This window comes from Mixophyes fleayi, chromosome 4 (assembly GCF_038048845.1).
Source record: "Mixophyes fleayi isolate aMixFle1 chromosome 4, aMixFle1.hap1, whole genome shotgun sequence".
NCBI classification, from domain to species: Eukaryota; Metazoa; Chordata; class Amphibia; order Anura; family Limnodynastidae; genus Mixophyes; species Mixophyes fleayi.
This window is the reverse complement of record NC_134405.1, coordinates 339,076,686-339,098,225: the sequence shown is the minus strand read 5'-3', so window position 1 is coordinate 339,098,225 and position 21,540 is coordinate 339,076,686. Positions and strand designations below refer to the sequence as shown.

Here is a 21,540-nt window from a genome sequence, read left to right as displayed (position 1 = left end):
GGGACTGTTATGACACAGTTAGCAGGTACAAAGCATCATCTGTTACATTATATAAAATATAGGGAGCCCCCTCTTTATACCACCCGCTTTCTACAGGGTACATTCACCGCCAGGTACATTCTGCGCATTCAATCTATTTATTCCATTATATATCACCCTCGCTATAACATCACTCTCGCTATAACATCACTTCTGGCCTTTGTTTAAACAGGGACTATAAAGAGGGAGCACTGTATGTACAGTATATATATATATATATATATATATATATATATATTTCCCTCTGATACATAAGGTGACGTACCTCTGGTTTCCAGGGCACAGAGAGATTCCAGGAGACAGATTCTCGGAGCTGAGGAAAAGAAGGAGGTCAGAATAATGTTATATAACGTTGTGTAACATGAGCGAGTGCAGTAGTCAGAATTATAAGATCAACACCCATAAGGGGACAATCTGACAGGACACCCCCCATTGTAAACGGTTATTCACCAGATAAGGACAACTGCACAGTATAACTTCTATTGTTCTGTATGATGAGTGTAATTTCACACTACACAGTATAACTTCTCTTGTTCTATATGAGGGGTGTCCAACCTTTTAGCTTCACTGGGCCACATTGGAAGGCGACAAGTTGTTTTGGGCCGCACATAAAATACACTAGCACTAATGATAGCTGATCATCCAAAAAAAACATAGGAAACATTGCTAATGCTCCTTGTTGTTGCTCTGTGCTTCAATGACATGCTAATGACGGCTGTCAAACATCAAGTGATATTGTTACAACATTTTATAAAGGGCTTCAATACAGCAGTCATTAAGACAGGAAGATAAGGTCCGTGATGCTCCAGGACCAGGTGAGTTTGTGCACTGGTCAGCGTCCCTTGAAATAATAAAAAAAAAAACAAAAAAAACCCCTTAACTTACCTTTTAATCGGCTTGTTCTCTGATCCTCTTCTCTTGTTTTTTGCTTTTCCCTGCTGCTGATAGTTCGCGCGGGTGACTCCTATGTGCTGCGCTCCGCAATGGATGTTGGACATGATGACGTCACGCCCGACATTCACTGCGAGTGCCGCACGGAGGAGGAGACCAGGGAGGGACCGTGTGACCACAAGGTAAGTATTTGCTTATCTTTTTCTTTTTTCGCAGGATTTTTTTTTTCATTTACAGCGCTGCCCCCTTGCCACAACCAAAACTCCTGCTGGGCCACATTTACAGGCATGATGGGCCACATTTACAGGCATGCTGGGCCGCATGCGGCCCGCGGGCCGCGGGTTGGACAACCCTGTTCTATATGATCGGGGTAATTCTCTCACTGCACAGTAAAACTTCTATTATTCTATGATATATGTAATTCTCAAACTACACAGTATAACTTCTACTTTTGATGAGTCTAATTCTCACACTACACAGCATAACTTCTCTTGCTCTATATGATCGGGGTTATTTTCATACTGCAAGATAAAGATATCGCGCAGTAAAGTATCTGCACCCCGTGGGCCGCGCCCGGACACACTGCTGTCCCCGTTCCAAACTGAGATATTTATTACAATTAAGAACAATGCAAAATAGTGCAATTATTGTGTTACAGCACAATTAGGGTGACTCTCCCAGTTACCATTGTGCTGTCAGTCAGGGCCAGTCGTGTCACACTGTCGCACAGAGCTATAGCCAAACTCAGGGGCAAACGCAGGATATGCAGTGGGCGTGACCAGCATGCATGGGGGCGTGGCTATAATATTACACAGTGCTTGGCTGCTGTCCAACTCTTCCTATCCCCATAATATACATGGGCAATGCTGCGTGGACTAAACAGAATAGAGGGAGGAGGTAATTCATCCCCCAAGATTCTATTCAAGAAAAAATCCACTTTCAACCCTGTATTTAACAGGGGTTGTTATATTAATTGTTTTGGGAAACTCGTTCAGAAAGAACTTGAATCTATTGTAGGAAAAAATCGTGCGCCCAATTTCACCCAAAAAGAAAGAACTGCACTTAAATCCCTGAAAGAGGACTCCCCTTTTAGTAATCAAGCCCGCAGATAAGGGAGGCGGGATTGTTTTAATGGATAGAGTTAAATATGTGGCTGAGGTTTTAAGACAATTGGAGGATAGCAAGACTTATAGTATTTTAAAGAATGATCCCACTGAGAAAATGAAATCTGATCTTAATGCGATGTTTGAGAGATATAGAGAAAAGGGTGTTCTGGATAGTGAAACTATAGAATTTTTGACAATAACATATCCAGACACCCCTGTGTTATATATTCTACCCAAAATCCATAAGGATACTGAGAACCCTCCGGGACGGCCAATTGTGGCTGGGACCAAATCTTTAACATCTAATTTGTCCCAGTGGGTGGACCACTATTTACAACCTTTAGTGGTAAGCAATCCTTCTTATCTCAAAGACACTGGTGATGTGTTAAGAAAATTGGGGACTATTCAATGGCAGGAAGGTTGGTTTTTGGTAACTGCCGATGCTAAGTCTTTATACACAGTAATCACACATGATGACGGACTGAGGGCTATTGGTTACTTTTTAGATGAAGAGGAAGATTACACGGCTATTAAGGATCTCATTATAGAGAGCATTCGATTAATTTTGATGAATAACTATTTCTTTTTTGAGGGACGCTACTATATCCAGCGTAACGGTACTGCGATGGGCACCAGGTTCGCTCCAAGCTACGCAATTTTTTTTGGGGGGAGTTTTGGGAAGAATCCACCATTTGGCAGGGTGAGGAGCTTGGGACGGACCTGGTGACATGGATGAGATATATTGATGATATTTTCTTTGTTTGGAAGGGCGATCTCTCTAGTCTTCATCTGTTTGTGAAAAACTGAATAGTAATGTTATTAATGTTGAATTTACATTCAATATTAGTGTATGTGAAGTGAACTTTCTTGATCTTAACATCTACATTACAGAGAATCAGCTTTGCACTAAAACCTACAGGAAACCTACAGATTCTAATTCCTATATTTTGGCTACAAGTGGGCACCATATTAAATGGTTGGAGAATGTCCCTAAAGGACAATTTTTACGTTTAAAAAGAAACTGCTCTGACCCTTGCATATTGAAACAACAAACAAGTGAAATGAAGAAGCAATTTCTAAGTAAAGGATATGAGGTGAAAGTACTTGATGAAGCAATTGAGTTTGTGAAAGATAAGGATAGAAATTTATTGTTGGAGCCAGATTCTAAAGTACGTAAAGTTAAAGACAATAAGATAGCATTTGTTACACAATATAACTGCCAGTATAGGAAGATTGAGAAAGTTGTCTCTAAATATTGGGGAATATTAAGAAAGGATCCGCTTTTGGCTAATGTTATTCCTAATAATCCTAAATTCGTCTATCGACGAGCTCCCAATTTGAGAGATAATTTGGTTAGAAGTTCCCTTGGCGAGAATAAGAGATCAGGAGTTGTCTCCAAGGGATTTTTTAGGTGTGGTGTGTGTATAGCATGTAAAACAACATTTGCAGACCAAAAGAATAAAATTTCCAGCTTTGTGGTAGATGGCCATGAATACCCTATTAAAACTTTTTTAAGCTGTAACACCTCAAATGTAATCTATCTATTAGAATGTAAGTGTGGCCTCTTTTATGTGGGACGCAGCACTCGCCCATTAAAGGTGAGATTGTCGGAACATCTTCGGAATATAAAGAAGGGCTATGATAAACACTCTGTGTCTGCTCATTTTAAAAGTCACCACAATTGTGCTACTAGTGGTTTAAAATTTTTCTTAGCCATTGATAAGATAGAAAGTAATTGGAGACATAGGAATACTTCTATACTTTTAGCTAAATGTGAAATGAGGTGGATTTTTAAATTAGGGACTTTGTCTCCTAAAGGCCTGTCAAAGTTGTAAAATTGGATGAACGAAAGTATATTGGTTAATACTGTTTTGCCGTGCGGTTGCGATGCGTACGCCACGTAACACAGATCCGTACGCCACCTAACACAGCGCGTGGTGTGATCGCACGGTAAAATACGCACGCACACACACGCATTACAGCATTTAGTTATCTATATAATTCATATTCATATTGGTTCCGTTACACTGTAATTTATGAGCAGATATTATATAGACTAATAATAAACCAAATACTATGATTATATGTACATTTTAGTGTTATTAAAGGTTTAGGTTATAGGAAAGGTGTCGTGCCTGATATCATATTGATCCCCTATTCATCAGCAGCTGTCCGGTGCAGTCGGCGAAGAGATCGCACATTGCATACTTTAGTTATTGATATTAGGGAATAAACCTTTGTATGATGCTGGCTATGAAAGGAGCAGACCCCCTGGAGAGACGACCCCCACCTTTGGATTCCTTAGATTGAATCAGCCTATGACCTGTTTACCCTGGAGCCACCCTTTGTCTGGACCTATAGAAACAATCTACGTCATCTCTATTGTTCACTGTGTAACACTGTACTGTATATAATAATATCTGCACCCCCACGGCCCTCAGTCAACTCTGACACAGTATTCTAAGCAGATAAACTGTCTATTGGGTCCCGTGGATGCGCAGCGAATGCATGCAATAAGAGCGCGGTATGTATGTATCTTTTGGTATAGGCTGTACTGTACTGTTCTTTATATTATGACAATGTATTGAATTTTTGACTATTTACATCTGCTAAAATAAATCACATTGTGCGTTAGAAACACAATACCATCGCCTATGCAATGCTTATTTGAAAACTATAAATTACTTTAACAGGCCTCAATCAGGATTTTGAATTAAAGTGGTTTTTGTCAGATGATTAGGAAACTTTTTCATTGATCCTGTATCTGTGGTGGTTTGTGGTATGGCCATGGATATGGGTTATATTAAGGAAGCTAAGCAATAGTTCCCTGGCTTGAGTTGTGGATGGGGGACCACAAGTTGGTTCTTTGCCCAATTTTTTTTGTAATAATTTTAAATATTTTAAATTTGTTTAATATCATTATTTTATTTGTGTTCTTCTAAAGAGATTCACTTCTGATGTGATTATTTATTTATTATTTGTATATTTTTTGTATATTTCTTTATTGAATATCATTTGTCCGTATATAAAAGACCAGGATATTGACTCCTCCTACATACCTTGACAAAGGCTCCGAGAGAGCCGAAACGCGTTGGTTGATGGGAGCTGTATGTTAATTGGATTACGATTCCGACGGTGCTAGTGGGAACTCCACAAGTCTGGTTCATCTCTCTCGTGCAGCGGGCATTGCTTGATATGTTATCCAGGAGTTACTGTGCTGTGCATATATCTGCTGCGCTTGTGATTTGAGACTTTGACGGTAAGAGTCCATCTACCCCCGTCTCTACGAGAATCTATGTGGATGATATTTTAAGATTGTTTGCATTTTTATATTTTTTATATTGCTGATATGAATAAATCACATTGAGGATTTTACACTATGAAGTTCTTTTTGTTTTTACTATCATAATGGACCGTAATTCTATCTCAGAGGGATGATCCATAAAGACGATTCTACTCCTTCATTATTACATGCTGTTTTACCGCTGTGTGTCTGGTAAGTGCATTCCCTAAGGGGTGAATAGGAATATCGATATCACGCGGTGCCTGTTTTCAACATAACTGATTCACGTTTTAGATGTGAAGGGTTCTATCCCTTTATGTGATGCAAGCATATAGATTGCACTATGTTTGTTTCTCTTTTTTTGTCTTTTTTCCATATGCCGCTATACTGATTTCGTGTGATTCAACCATCATCTACGCATAAGGACTTATTAACCTTCCAGTCCAGGATATCTCTTTGGAGCTCGGGACTGTTGTTTTCTCTTGCAGAGATCTATAGGAGATTTTTAGGACATTTATCTGGAAGGACTTTTTTCTGTTATTTGACTTTTTTCTGTTATTTGAGTTGATGCATTGCAAGATGTATGTCCATAGATTCCCTTTTTAGGTGAATTTTGTTACCGTTCCTGTGAAGTTTATTCCTGTCTCTTTTATCTCGTTTTGGCGCATGTCAGCAGGTTTTGTTGTTTTACTGTCTCTGTTACTAGTATGGTTTGGTGTTACCTACTTTAAATCTGCTACAAGCTGCCTTTTGATTGTACCATTGTTGCGCCATCGTTGGATTGGGTATTATTGTATTTTACTGTTAGGTGCACGCAGCTCTCCATTTTTAAGCAGAGCCGTGTGAAGCGGGGCAGGGTCCAGCCACCTCAATTAAACAGTGCCTCAGGCTTGGAGGGGGGTTTCCAAGCACTAGAAAACCCCCCTTGGTTTGCCTATGAAACTCCTCCCCCTAAGTCCTCTCTCATTAACCTAAACATTTCGGGCCTGATTCGGACATAAGTTCATTTGTGTGCCGAATCTGCATGCAATTCATGTTCAACACGTCTGACACTTACAACCATATTTGTCGCCATTTCGGATCTCTGCGCCAGTAGATCTCATTGCCATGCCCTGGGGGCGTGGCCATGAGATCAGCGTCATTAAACCCCGCCCCTATGCTATGCAACTTCATTTTGACCTATTCCAACAGCTAGTGCTTATGACTGCCACCCGCTTGAGGAGCGGAGCTAGGAAGAGAAGGGACGGACGAACATTGGCAACGTACCGTGAGGGAGCGCAGGGGCCGCTCTGATCAGGGTGCGGCCAACGCAAGCCCTGGGTATCTCCTACATACGGGGTATTTAGCCGTATCATTTGAACCAGCTACAGGTGTAAGTGCCGCCTGATAGTGGTGACTGTCACGGCATAGTCTTTTTTTAAAAAATTACACGTATGTGAGCCACTAGATAGCACGGAACATGTGTGTGTGAGGAAGGAGACTATAAAACACATTATATGTACAGTACACATTAATAACATCCCACTGTGTATGTAATGTAAAAAGATGAAAGATAAAAATGTTTAAAGTTCAAATTAATGTTTATAGTTTTATGTGTTTATTTATTTGCTATAATATTTTGCATGCGTCCTAATGTGACTATATTGCACATATACATGTGTGTATCCTGCAATCTGGTGTGTGTCCACATACGGCATGTACCATTTAGCCATTTAGTCATAGAAACGCATCCCGAGATCCGCACAGGCGTGAACTAGAGATGCTCAGGCTCAGATTCCCCGATATACCCGAACTTAGCAGATCCGAGTACCGAGCCGGCTCGGTACCTTTGCGCTTTTTCGGATTTGAAAACGAGGTAAAACGTCATTGTTACGTCATCGGATCTCGGATCTCGCAAGTTTTGGATTCCATTTTAAGATCCAACATAACGGTGGTTGGGAGGGAGGGCGGACACCCATTTTTCTTTTCTGCTACTGCTGTGTGCCAATGTGTCCTAGATGTGCTAGGAACTGCCGTGTGTTTGTGTCATTGCTCTGTCGCTTACCATCCAGCCAGGTCGCTGCAGTATTTGTCCGAAAGTGTATGAAAATAATATTGTGACCTGTGAGGTGGTCAAAATTGACTGCAAATGATTTGAAATTAGTGTTATTGAGGTTAATAATAATGTAGGAACAAAAAAAGAGCTAAATTATGTGATTTTAGCATATTTTTCTAAAAAATCCAAAACCAAAACACATGAGGGCGGTTTTGCCAAAACCAAAATCTAAACACGAAGCTAATCCAGATTCAAAACCAAAACCAGTTCACGGGGGTCAGTGAGCATCTCTAGCATGAATACAGGTGACATTACGCTCACGTTCCGTACTTTGCCTGTAAATCTGGGAGGGGAGAATCTGAAAGTTGGCAAGTATGACTTTTATTGAAGCTCCGCCTGCTTTTCCACAAGCCCCGCCTCTTTCACACTCTGCGAATCAGCACTGCCCTTCGGAATGAGATGGGAGATATGTATTGTGATGAAGCCTATTTTCTTTTTTTAGCAACGCTTTACCTCTGCTGAATTATGTGCACCTACAATGAGGGAACAGCGTCACCTCCGACGTGTTGTTAAAATCTGACTTTAGTGCAGTGAGAAATTTCAGTCACACCTTTGGATGAACTTTCGGATCTCTGCATCTTGTGGCTCATTTGAATACCGTATTTGCATATAAAATCTTGTATTTCTGGTTTTGATATGCAACTGGCGGCTTGATCAGATATAGGAATGTTCCTATCCACCCGTCAAACAGAGCAAAATATAATTCCTTTAAAAAAACAGACAGCGTCTTGCAAAGAAATATGGAGCGGAGGGGCACAAGTAGCCGCAGGATAGCACAAGAGGAGGAAACTGGAGCTGAGAGGCCGGACCTGGGCTTCCGGTTACAGATTCCAAATAAAATTCTAATAAAGTTTTGGGGGGAAAAAAGTTTGAAAAAAACCCCAAACAACAAAAAAAAAAATACATAAAATGAATTGATTAATAAATAAAAACGGAGGTAAGAGCAATTGATTTTAAGCATGTTTGAATCAATATAGGTCAGTGTAGGACCTGCATACAATGAGGTGCCCTTGATGCTGGGAGGCAGGCTTAAATGTTTTGATCAAAATATGAACCAATTCCGCATATTTTCGTTTTGCTAGACACACACAGGTATTGCAGTGTTAAAAGAACAAACGCTGACAACAAGTGAGTTTTTGTTTTGTAAACTTTTAGCTGCACTACACTCAAAACTTTAACTTTTATGCTATTGCAACCAAGCGAAGGAATGTCGTCTCTACGTTATATCACCCAATATAAGGAATGTGAGATTGAAGCACAGATCTGCTTGAATCCCACTTAATTAATGTGTAATTTTTTTTTTTTATAAAAGTCTAAAAAACACTTTCATTATTAAAAAAAATATATATCTTGGTCCAGGGACCTTCTTAAAATTTCAAATATAGGGGCGTATTCAATTAGCTTTACGGTCTGTGATTACGTGCGGCTGCATGAGTCCCGTTACCGCAACATAGAGGATTTCCGTGCGCACCCCATAGGGTTGCGAAGGGAAATCTGCCAAGTTGTGGTACCGTATTGTCACGGTAATCGCAGACCGCAAAGCTAATTGAATATGCCCCATAAAGTATAAAGTTCAGTTTTCTTACCACTTCCTGCTGCCGCTCTGGTTTATAGAACTCCAGGTTCGGGGCTATGGGCGGTATATTATTATGTACCAGCGCTTTGCCCAGCTCGCTCCAGCTGCCGTATCCTGATAACAGAGGGAAAGGGAGAGAGTTAGAATAAGACTCCCACCTGTCATGATTGTTTTTCATCATGAAATCTTCACCTTAGAACACTTAGGGGTTTATTTACTAAACTACGGGTTTGACGAAGTGGAGATGTTGCCTATAGCAACCAATCAGATTCTAGTTATCATTTATTTAGTACATTCTACAAAATGACAGCTAGAATCTGATTGGTTGCTATAGGCAACACCTCCACTTTTTCAAATAGTAAATCTAGCCCTTGGATTCAGCTTTAGACACAAGAGGTCCATGTGGCGGCTTACCAGTGGCAGACTGCTTCTCATGTCTGTGTATAGCACTGTGGCACAGTGGTTAACATTGCTGTGTCACAGTCCTGGGGCCATGGGTTCGAGGTATAAATCTCATTTCAGTCTTGTTTTTGTGCTGTTCCGCAAATTTAGGAGCTTCAGTGCGCCTAATATGTACTTTGGTAGGAGCGACCTCACTCTGCCAACCTTCTCCCCTCTGCCCGGGCAAAGTCTGCCGTCACACTCTGAAAGTCCAACCCCCTCGTTGGAAATCTATGTGCAACTGCAAAAATCGATGGTCAGCACTGCTACAGAAGCATACCGACCAATTTCCCAGCGCCGGGAATCTGGGCAGGGGGCGTGGTCACTTCATGAGGTGGGTGTGGCCTTGGCACGATGGGGCAGAGAGCAACAGCCTAAACTCTCAAGTGTGGCCTAGAGGGAATTCGGACAAAGGGCCGCAGTCACACTGCTGGAACTGAAAGGCCACTCCTGGGCTTTCAGTTCCACTGTACACATATTACTCAGCCAGACAGCGCCTGTGTGCACACACCAGCAGACCCTGGACCAGTGAAGCCGTGTTAGCCCTTATTGATTATATATGGGCAGCATGGTGGCTCAGTGGTTAGCACTTCTGCCTCACAGCACTGGGGTCATTAGTTTGATTCCCAACCATGGCCTTATCTGTGAGGAGTTTGTATATTCTCCCTGTGTTTGCGTGGGTTTCCTCCAGGTGCTCCGGTTTCCTCCTACACTCCAAAAACATACTGGTAGGTTAATTGGCTGTTATCAAAATTGACCGTAGCCTGTCTGTTTGTCTATGTGTGTACGTTATGGAATTTAGACTGTAAGCTCCAATGGGGCAGGGACTGATGTCAGTGAGTTCTCTGTACAGCGCTGCAGAATCAGTGGCGCTATATAAATAAATGGTGATGATTAAAATATTAATAGTTGTAAATTTCTTTTATTAATTTTTTTTCTATGCCTTTTGATGTGACTTTATATGGGACATATGTCTGTCTGTATCCTGCAGTCTGTTCTTGAGATCCGCTTGCACCTGTATACGGGCGGACGTGTGTGCAAGTTACGTCCGATCACTCACATTATGATTCTAGATGAATCAGGCTTGTGTGTGCTGGGACAATAGTCAACCCATCAATTCATTTGGAATGAGAGAATTCGCTGAGGCACGAGGCACTCAGTGTGCAAAAATGGCAGCCCCCATTGTGTGTAGTCAGTGGGTACAACATAGAGCCCTTCCTTAGAGATGCAACATTTAAAAGTTGTTCTATTGAGTAATGTCACGTCATTGTGCGGTGATCTTAGGTTCTCTATGAGAAGAGGTGAGAGGCGCAGAGGGTGAGTACATGGAGTGGGGGTAGTTAGACAGAAGGGACCCCTGACACGAGCCTCTGTGCGTGAGACCTTACATCTGAGGAAGCAGGATTCTCCCTCTCTTTGTCCGTCCTCTTGTGACCTTATCCTGCTGGGACAGATACGAGTTACGATGCGGGTGTGACATTAAAACGTGTTTTCCACAAATGCTCACTCTCGGGGGATATAGACTGCAAAGCAAGAATTCCACTAACTGTATTATTGTTGTTTATTTATATAGCGACAATCATATCAGCACTGTAGAGAATATGGAATCATTCACATCAGACCCTGCCCCATTGAGCTTGCAGTCTAATTCTGTCCATTTTGTCAATTAATCTACTAGTATTTTTTGTGGAGTGTGGGAGGAAACCGGAGCACCGGGGAGGAAACCAACGCAAACACGGGGAGAACATACAAAATCAACATAGATAAGGCCCTGGTTTGAGATGAACTTGTGACACCAGTGCTGTGAGGCAGCGATGCTAACCACCGTGCCACATAATACTATTCTATTACACTGTAAATAGATAGCAAAATCCAAATTTATGCATCATATAGAATGAAAAGAGATATTGCAACAATACCAAAGGACTCGAATTTGAGCCAGCTACCAGCGGCTGGTGATTGGGTGTCCTCCTGTACTGAACCGATTTGCACTATTGGCAGAGAAGCGCGTTTACAGACGTCCTCCGAGCTATGTAATAAAACGCTTCACACATCATTATCACCTGTAATTAATACAGTCGTCACAACCCCACCCTCCCATACCGCATATGAGCCGGACATGAGGCTACACTAATAAAAAGTGAAATTTTTAGCTTATTGAAGGGCTGGTAAAAACAAAAAAAGTGGTAGGAGGGTGGAGGTGAAAGTGAGGTTTACACTTTCGCACAATGTGCCTCTAAAAATGTTTCTGCCTCTCTGAGGGGGGGCAGCACGGTGGCGTAGTGGTTAGCACTTCTGCCTTACAGCACTGGGGTCATGAGTTCAATTCCCGACCATGGCCATATCTGTGTGGAGTTTGTAATGTTCTCCCCGTGTTTGCGTGGGTTTCCTCTGGGTGCTCCGGTTTCCTCCCACACTCCAAAAACATACTGGTAGGTTAATTGGCTGCTAACAAATTGACCCTAGTCTGTATGTCTGTCTGTGTGTGTGTGTGTGTGTGTGTGTGTCTGTTAGGGAATTTAAACTGTAAGCTCCAATGGGGCCGGGACTGATGTGAGTGAGTTCTCTGTACAGCGCTGCGGAATTAGTGGCGCTATATAAATAAATGGTGATGATGATGAGGGTCGTCTCCCGGGAGTGGAGAGCAGGAATATACTAAGGTGTTTTGCGGTACGTGTCAGAAATTACCCCCCAGCGCTGGAGGTGAAGGGGGCTAGCAATGCCGGGCTGCTCCCCATATGTTAGAACAAAAATCAACCTTTTTTGACGCAATTGGGCTCTCACTTCACCGGTGGACTACAACTAGATTTCATATGTGACGCCTCAGTAACAGTTTACATGGTGCATTGAGTCCTGTATTGCAGTAGGGAATTTGGAGCACCCCCCTGCAGCCGTCACACATGAGAAAGTCCAGTGTTGGGTTTCATTGAGACCTGAAAACCAGAAAAGTGATTTCAGAGTGTTTTGTCTTTCCTTTTGCTAACTAAAGACTTTTCAGCGCTTTCGATGTCCGCAGTGAAACTGGAACCCCCAATGCCCCCGGCACCATCTGATCTGCGGGATCGCACACAATTCCCAGAGCTCTCAAGCGGGGGGGACGAGGGATACGTGAAAACAATGCAGGTTCTGTAGACAGACAGAGGGGTTTGTAAAGCGGATACTCCACCGTTCAATTAGATTGTTTAATAAGTAGACGGGGCTATTGGTTCAACACCCATAGTACAAAGATACCCGGAGAGAGAATCGTGTAACATACAGTAAAAGAGCACTTTACAGAATTCACTGTTTGGAAATAGGCGCAGATAATGCGGACAACCAGCGCCATCCTATACCTTTAGTGGGACCCACGCTGCAGTTTGGCAGAGAATGGAAGTCCATTCCAAGCAATGTCATAAAATGCCTCAGATACACACAGGGGTATATTTACTAAACTGCGGGTTTGCAAAAAGTGGAGATGTTGCCCATAGCAACCATCCAGATTCTAACTGTCATTTTGTAGAATGTACCACATAGATGATAACTAGAATCTGATTGGTTGCTATAGGCAACATCTCCACTTTTACAAACTCGCAGTTTAGTAGATAGACCCCACAGTTTCCACCTGTAATACAGACAGTTCCTCTGTTCCCACACTTTCATGATTAATATAAACCGTACATGAGAGGTTAAACCGAGATGTGTAACTGTACAAGATATCACTCCAGTGCCACATGCCTCAGTGATATCAAAGTGCCTCATGCCTTTTTGATGTCATGGAGAGGTGAAAAATATTACTTAGGGCCAGAGTAACAGTGGTGATAACATTGGGGGGAAGTGGCGGAACTACCATGGGTACAAGGAGTGTACCTGACACCCCCCAACAAAAGTACCTGCGGAACTCCTGAGGCCCCCTCCTCTGTTATCTTATGAGCAGTGGATGCTCAATGTCGAGACTACAGCAGCATCGCTATGCTCCTACCCAAGTTTTGCATTACTCCTCCCCTTTCTGGGAGTCTCCTCCTTCCTGCCGAGGCTCATCTCATAGAGGCAGCGTGATGTCCTCCGACGTTTATCTTTTAAATGTTCCTCAATAGAGTGTTTAAGGGGATTACAAAGAGGCCCCCCTCCTCCTCCCCCCCACCCTCGACCAAGAGTTTGAGGACTTTACCAGACCAGTATACATGTATTCCCCACACAGTGGTATGTGTTAGTCATTTATATACATGTGTGCATGTTACACGTAGATTGTAAAGGTGGATATAAAACCCCAGTGTTTTCTAATCTTCATATAAGTAATTCCCACCTTAGCGCAACTAACGGCAGAGACAGCGCTGGGCGTGATCTAATTGTTTCTGTATGTTCTATGGGGCGGATTCAGCGTTAAGCTGTTTACTCTTTGGTCGTGGGTGACGTTTATCTCAGCTGAAGGGTTTAGCGTCTCTATATTTGCTGAGCAAAGTGTATGATTTACTGGCAGGTCAAACGATTCTCTGTATTACAATGCCAAGTGATTCGCAGTCAGGAACAACTGTACGACTGCCAATATCAACAAATAATGTGGAGCGGCGTAAAGATTATTGGGCACGGATAAAGGCTGCCACCTCCTAAGTCATGTACATGTATTTACAAAGAATATCATCAGCCGTCGCTCTAGAGCAACACACGACTTGTTTACAAAGGTTGAGGGGCTTGGCTCTGACTTGTATTAGTGGTACTAGACTCTGTATAAGAACGGAGTGGCAGGGGAGGGTATTTGCTGGTGAAGAGAGGGGTAAGCAGGGCAGTAGATTGCTGACGGAGCAGGAACGTCTGTGGTAATAGGAGGACGTTAGCGTGGAGCTGGAAATGTATAGAGCATTTGGGGCTAGGTGAGTGAGGTGGCCATGAGATTGCAGGACACTGGGTATATCGGGCATTTTTCTCATAGTGCACACTGGGTATCATGCTGCGTTTGACGTACGCCATATGTTTACGCAAATTTGTCCTGCTCATGCTCACGGAAAGAGCACATGTCTACATCCGTACGTGGATTTGCTGCCATCTGACTCATCTGACCGTATGGGCGTATTAGCATTATTGCAAACTGAGGAAGACCCGCGAGGAGATGCAGATGCAAAAGTCAGGAGTCGGATCACTTGCTGGCGTAAATACTAGTTACCCGCTTCTGATTGGCTGATTGACCTCTGAAGCTGATAGGTGCTTCCATCCCTGATTGAGCCTAGTTTATATGATTTTGTGGGTGAATTTAGAATGATTTTTTGCGTACATGAGTAGGAAGATTATACCTATTGTGTTATAGAGGGTTTTTTTTTTTATTTAAATCAAACCTAATAGCGAATGAGTCTTTCACTATCAAAGCAAATCTTTTCTTAAGTTTTTGTGACATAAAGCTGGTGCATATACTACTGCTACAGAACCGGACGTATCTTGAAATGTCTCCCGCTAGGCGTAAATATGCTATTTTTACGTGCAAACTTTTAGCTCTTTGTTGCATTGCATATACCTCCAACTCATGAGCCCCCACTGTGTTTTTGGCTGCTCTGTATGTCCTCTAATCATTGGAAAATTAATAATAATACCTATTGTCTATCTGCTGATTCATAATTTTTAAGCGAATCGCAGCAAACACACTTCCCGGATCCTCACACAACGTGGCAGATAAAAGCTTGCGGATAAGTACCTGTTAGGGGTAACAAACAGATTTTCCCAATTTAAGCGTTGTTAGCAAATTACTCTCTGTGACCTACAATTAATCTCACCAGCAGGCTAGCTTGCCGAAACGACCACCGTACCACTTCACCACCGCCATCTACAGCCACAAAAGATGTGTGGAGTTTGTATGATCTTCCTGTGTTCGTGCGAGTTTCCTCCGGGTGCTCCGGTTTCCGCCCACGCTCCATAAACATACCGGTAGGTTATTGGGCCGCTGACCAAAATGTAACATAATGTTGTAACTGGTAATATTGCAATATCTTTTATTTTATTTCTGTCTACGTTATTATTGATTGATGGCTCACCCGTTCTGCTGCTATCAGGTGCGGGCCCTGTGATTGCTCCTCTGGGTAGAGAGACGCAAGGCCTGAAGGGACCAATTACCGGGAGCAGCTGTTACTCACATCCCACAGACGGGAGGTATCATTAGTACGTACACCGTCAGACAGCTGCTCCCAGAAGCAACAGTCACCGAGATCAAACCTCACGCCCTGACCGATAAACAACTGTCAAACAAGAGACGGGGCCCCTACTTAACAAGAGGTGTAAATAACGGAAAAAGACTCTTTCACTGCTGTTCCTTATTTAACGCTGGAGAAATCAGAATGATCACGTGGCGCAAATGGACTTATGTCAAACTGTAAAGTTTCTACTTATTCATCTGCAGCGATAACACAGATATTCTATGGATGTTTATTGCAGATATTTATTATAAAAATATTTTAATATAAAAATATATATTTCATTTAAAACATTTCCCCAGCTTCATTTAAATAACTTTAAGGCAACTGAGGAGGATCCTTTGTCGGCCTCTCCGCATCTAGGTACATCTATACAGTGTACAGCCTGCAAAAATTTAAATTCCCTCTGGATGCGTCCCTGAACTAAACACATGTTACAGCACACCGTCCAGCGTTCCCGATTCAAGGGCCGTAAGAGGGATGAGGCTTGCAAAACCGGGCTGAGTTTTGCCCCGAAGCCTGGTCATGTGAGGTGTGCCCCAGCGCTTCACAAGAGTTAAACCTCCCCCTCCCCCAAAAACGCCATTGAATTGCTGCGCCCACCAGAAACAGTCGCGCTCGGCACCGGCCCACCGTGGTGAGTGGGGGTCAAACCTCCCAACTTTCCGGGAATGGGGACTGTCCCACCTAAATAGGGTCAGATGGGTGCAGAGGAGGAGCTGTGGGCCCTGGTGCAGGGAAGCGGGGTCCACAGTTCGCTAGACCCCCATGCAGCGGGCCCCATTACCTCAGACTCGACAACTTTGGCGAGAGGTCAGGTGGTCGTGCAGGGACGGGGCTCGGAGAAACGCGTCATTGACCCCGCCCCTTATACTGCATATTTGTCTACTTTGGGCAAGTTCTTTCAGGGAGAGGGGCGTGACGGGAGGGGGCAGGAATGCGTCATTTTGGTCCCGCCCCCGGCGACAAAAATGATGGTTTGCTGCGGGGGCGGGGCCTAAATGACGCGATTCATCGCAGTAGCGATAGTTGGCAAGTATGCTATACTCTCATCGCCATTTTGGGCCTATAGCAGGAGGGGCCAGGGGCAATGATGATGCGAGATTCCCGTCACTAAGCCCCGCCCCTCCCTTCAACTCAACTTGCCGAACAAGCCGGGAGCCAGGAGGTTGTCCTACTCTCCCAGAAATTCGGGAGTCTCCCGGACATTTCGGGAGAGTAGACAACTATGCATTACCTCCATGGGCCCCGGAGCACCAATGGTAGTTCCAGCCCTGGATGGGAGGTGTGTCCATCTTCTGGGCAGCTATGAATATTCATGAGCATTAATGAAAGTGTGAACCGCCCATGTACTGGCAGGAGCATGCTCAGTCAGTTACTGTGAAACATCCTGTGACATCAGCAGGGAGTTTGCCAGTTTCCAACACAGACTCCTGATTGGCTCCGGATACTCACATGACAAGACTGGAAAAGGATCTGCAGTCAAATGGAGTCATGTTTAATTGCAAAGTACCAGGTATGTAGGGAGGTTACAGTTTTATGGCAGATTTTACGAGCTGTGCTTATATTTACACAATGTAATGAGGCATTTACTAAGCCAGGTGCACTGTAAAATAATCAGGGATCTCTCAGGTAGCTTCCAGATCTCACATGTCATATATAATGCAGAGCAGAAAGCAATATAGTGGTACAGTGCTTGTAAGTCCATAGATGGTTTTGTTACCTACAAATCCTGTTGTTTACAGCTCAAAGGCTTCTCTTGTTCTGAATGCTGAGTGCAATTCTCAGTATCTGTTCCTATTCTGTATATATTGATAATTGCACAGTACTAATTGTTCCATTTGCTCAGTGCAATTATCAGTATCTGTTCCTATTCTGGATATATTTATATTTGCATGGTACCATGACTCTTGTTCAATTTGCAGGGTGCAATTCTCAGTATCTGTTCCTATTCTGTATATATTGATAATTGCACAGTACCATGACCTGTGTGCTGGGTGTAATTCTCAGTACAAGTTCTTATTCTGTATATAAGGACTACTGCACAATTCCACTACTGATGTTCTTTATATATTGGATGATTTCTGTATTTACCCTTAGGGATCCATTTACTAAACTTTCTTAAAAGGAAAAGTGGAGATGTTGCCAATAGCAACCAATCAGATTCTAGCTGTCATTTTGTAGACTGTACTTAGAAAATGATAGCTGGAATCTGATTGGTTGCCATAGGCAACATCTCCACTTTTCCTTTTTAAAAGGTCTAATAAATCTACCCCTTTAGTTTTATGATGTGTTAAACTGCTTAAGTGAAGGGCGAAGTATAACTATTATATTAAACATGTGATGTTGTAGGGTTGTGGTGTTTTATATTCTTTTTTAGGGTAGGGCTCCTTGGCTAGCATTGTGTTTATTCACAATAATTAGGTTATTGCTGCCATTGTCTAACCTACATTTGACAGATAGATGCTAATCGGTTGCTGCGGTTCAGAGTACATGTTGCATTGATCTGTAATGTGATTCACCTGGTCAGTCAGTGTCCCCGGAAACTGTACACAGATCCTGCAGTGAGGTCATAACACTGCACACGGCAAGTAAGAATAATAATACCTGTCAGTGACCTCATCAGCCGGGCTGAGTTAAGGGTCCATCCTCATAGGCAAACCAAGGGGGTTTTTCTAGTGTCTGGAAACCCCCCTCCAAGCCTGGGGCACTGTATAATTGAGGTGGCTGGACCCTGCCCCCGCTTCACACCGCTCTGCTTGAAAAGGGAGAGCTGCACCTAACAGTAGTGCACGCAGCATTGCCCATGTATATTATGGGGATAGGAAGAGTTGGAGAGCAGCCAAGCACTGTCTTATATTATAGCCAGGGCCCCATGCATGCTGGTCACACCCACTGGTGGCGTGGTGTGGAAACCCCCCCTCTACAAATCCTGTGTTTGCCCCTGGTCCTCTCGTGAAGACCACTGAAATCTTTCTACCAATTTGTTTTATGTTGACTAAATGCTCAGTGCCACTTCTCGTACACTGAGTGCTAACTGCAATTCTCAGTGACTGTTATTGTTCTGTATGCTGTAAAATTACTCTGTTGAAAATAATATTTTGCAATGCATTAAAGCTGTCTAGCAATCCTGCGCATATTCAGATCATGCTGGGAGTTGTAGTTCCCAGTGTCTGCAAAGAGTGCGTCTTGCATGTAGATTTCCTTCTCCAACTACAATGTACATTGTATGGATGAGTTTGCCTAAGTGTATCCGACCTTAGACCAGGGATTCGTTGATGGGCCGAAGGCTATATGCGTTGGCACAAACCAAACTTTCTTTTCCACTGATGTCTCAGAATCATTAATCAGATATATTTACAATGTACAGTAGGTTCTTCCTTATTGACAATACTAGATGTCTGTGATACTTAAACGTATTAGTAATCTGAGCGTACGGAGGCCCCAAGGCATACTCCAAAGAGCAGAGCGGAGAATGCATGAGGATGAACTACATCCTCTCTAAATTTTGGCATGGGGTCCAGTAATGTAGTGTTCCTCCCCTATGCAGGAATTTGTTTCCCCAAGCATCAAACAACAATATAATTATGACAGTGGATCCCAAACTTTCTCAGTTTGAGGCTTCATAATATTTTTCAAGACGCCCCTAAGCCAAAATTAGTACTCCCCCCGCCTTTCTTACCACCGGCCCTGGTACCCCCATACTGCATCACCCCAGGGAGCCACGGCGCACAGTTTGGGAGCCACTGAATTGTGACTTTTGATATTTTTTGAAAAGAAATGACATATAATTGATATAGTAAGGGGCGGCTTTTGCAAATGCAGAGTCCTTTGCCATATACAGTTCGGAACTCACGTAAAATTTTAACTTGGCAATCTGCCCCAGTGATCTGACCGTGTGCCCAAATATTGGGCCACGTCGCCGTACCGCCATAGGGTGGGAAAAACAGCCCGTGGTTCCTAGGGCACCGCTAAGGAGAAGGCGCAGCTGTGCTTGTAAAAAAAAGAAGGTCAAGGGAAGGACGTTAAGCATGGGGCCCCCTCTCATATGTGGGGCCCTGTGTGCATCTAGTGTGAGGACACTTGGCACGTGTCTATATTTTTTTAAGACCGTGTAGCCATGTAAACGAAGATTTTATTCTTTTACAGGGAATTTGAAACAAAGTGCCTATTGATCTCTCTGCGCAGACTTGTCCGTTACGCCGTGCATCCTTTAATCAGGTGGCAGGCGCTTTCACATTACCTCCACGAATTTATTTACCTGGGAATGTTAAAATAAATATATTATCTCTTTTGTGCGTGATTATTCGGTGGGAGCTTTTTATGTTCTTCAGTTTGGAATTTCCCAAAAATTTAAAAAACAAAATTGCAGACAGAGGAATAACACTGTAATTTGCTTATTCCCACAAGGACCTGGCTGACGACTAACAATTTGAATGAAATAGGAAACCTTTTAAAGAAGGAAACCACAAACATCAATAACGTTTAACAAAAGCAGAAACTGATTCAGAATCACCGATATGGCGGTGGGGGACTTACTGTGGTTTACGGGGTTCCCGTCGGAATACGTGGCCAGCTGCAGGAAAAGCGTCAGGATCCCCAGGAGAAGAATGGAGAAGAGGAGCAGCAGCCAAAAGTGCTTCTTCAGCATCTTCACCGGCAGCGGACGGCCCCACATCTTGGCCGCCCGCTTCCTGTACGCCCGCTGGTGCAGCGTGGCTTCGGCGTCGGTTGACCTCCTTGGCAGTAGTTCCCGGCACTCCGCCGACGCACATCGGAGTTCATCACCGATCTCCCGCCATTAAAGGCTTCCCAGATTTAAACTGTAATCCCAGCGGAGCGTCCGTAACCGATGTCAGTGGTCACTGTTGCCTGTTCCGTCTTTGGAGAAAGTTCCCTCTCGCTTGTGACAGGTGTCCTCTTACCTGCCGTGAAAAGAGTTCTCATAAGAGCTTCTCAATGCTCTCCCAGTATCACCTTACACGAGTCAGAGACATTTCATTACATAAGTATTCTAGCCGGGCTACAGTCAAATAATCGAAGATCCTTGTGTTTATTTAAACGGAACTCTACATCCAGGTGTTTGGCTTGGTTTTGTCTCTGGTGGGAAGTCTTTGCTTTGTGTGTTGATGACTTGTTTCTTTGTGCTCTCACCTACTGCCTGTCTGTTCCTGATCTCACCTGCCTCACCTGTGTGACCCAACCCTCCCTGGGAACGTCTCACCCCTTTCACTCTTACAACTCTCCCGGTCGCCCGTCTTCCTTCTTCCTTCTCCTGTCGTTCCCTTGGTTGTACACAATCCCTGGGGCTCACATACCTCACTCCCGGGGAGGGGGAAACTCTCAAAGTCTTGCTGCTCCTCCTGTCAGTACGCTGCTTTAATGACACTGACACTACAGGCTCTGTAACCCATTCCTACCCGACGACACCTGTAGGTTGCCGGCGCCACCGTCTGTGTGTGAGAAAGGAGAGACAAGTAAGCTCTGCAGAGCCCGACCCCACAGTCACCCGTCACTCACCAGCTAATATCTCTCCTTAGGGCTCGTTGCAGCTTGCAACCGTTTCATTTTTCTTTTTAATGACCTGTTTGTTCATTTACTGTTGATTGAAGATGCTCGGTGAGATGACATTTAATAAAGCAATTGTTTAAATTCTTAGAATACAATTATGAATAACGTAGAAAGATGCACGAAAAAAACAAAACACTCTTAGACACAAGTCTTTTTCTTTCACAGTTTAATTCTTTCAATAATGATTTTACACTGGTTGATTTTTGGTAGTAGGACCATAAAACATAATACACCCAGGGGCTGGCAAAGTTTAGCCCAGGGGGGGCGACACTAAGCTCAGCAGCTTGTTAGGAACATTTTAAAAATGCATGTAGCCCAGTGACCCAGCTCAGGGTAGCCCAAAATGTCCCCCCCCTGACCCGCCATACACCAGACAGATTGTAAAA

At 43.5% G+C, this 21,540-nt stretch overlaps 1 protein-coding gene across 2 annotated transcripts in view; it reads right to left on the bottom strand.

The window, feature by feature from the left end:
* Window positions 1-21,091, bottom strand: part of B4GALNT3 (beta-1,4-N-acetyl-galactosaminyltransferase 3) — a 51,869-nt gene extending 30,778 nt beyond the window's left edge. Inside the window, exons 1-3 of one of the 2 annotated variants that reach the window (XM_075210604.1) lie at window positions 20,123-21,091; window positions 9,001-9,104; window positions 305-352 (exon numbers count right to left, since the gene is read on the bottom strand). In XM_075210604.1, the coding sequence (XP_075066705.1) occupies window positions 305-352; window positions 9,001-9,104; window positions 20,123-20,261 (291 nt within the window). In that variant the 5' untranslated portion in view covers window positions 20,262-21,091. The remainder of the gene's footprint in view (window positions 1-304; window positions 353-9,000; window positions 9,105-20,122) is intronic. The other variant, XM_075210603.1, reaches the window with a different exon arrangement.
* Between the last annotated feature and the right edge of the window lie 449 nt (window positions 21,092-21,540).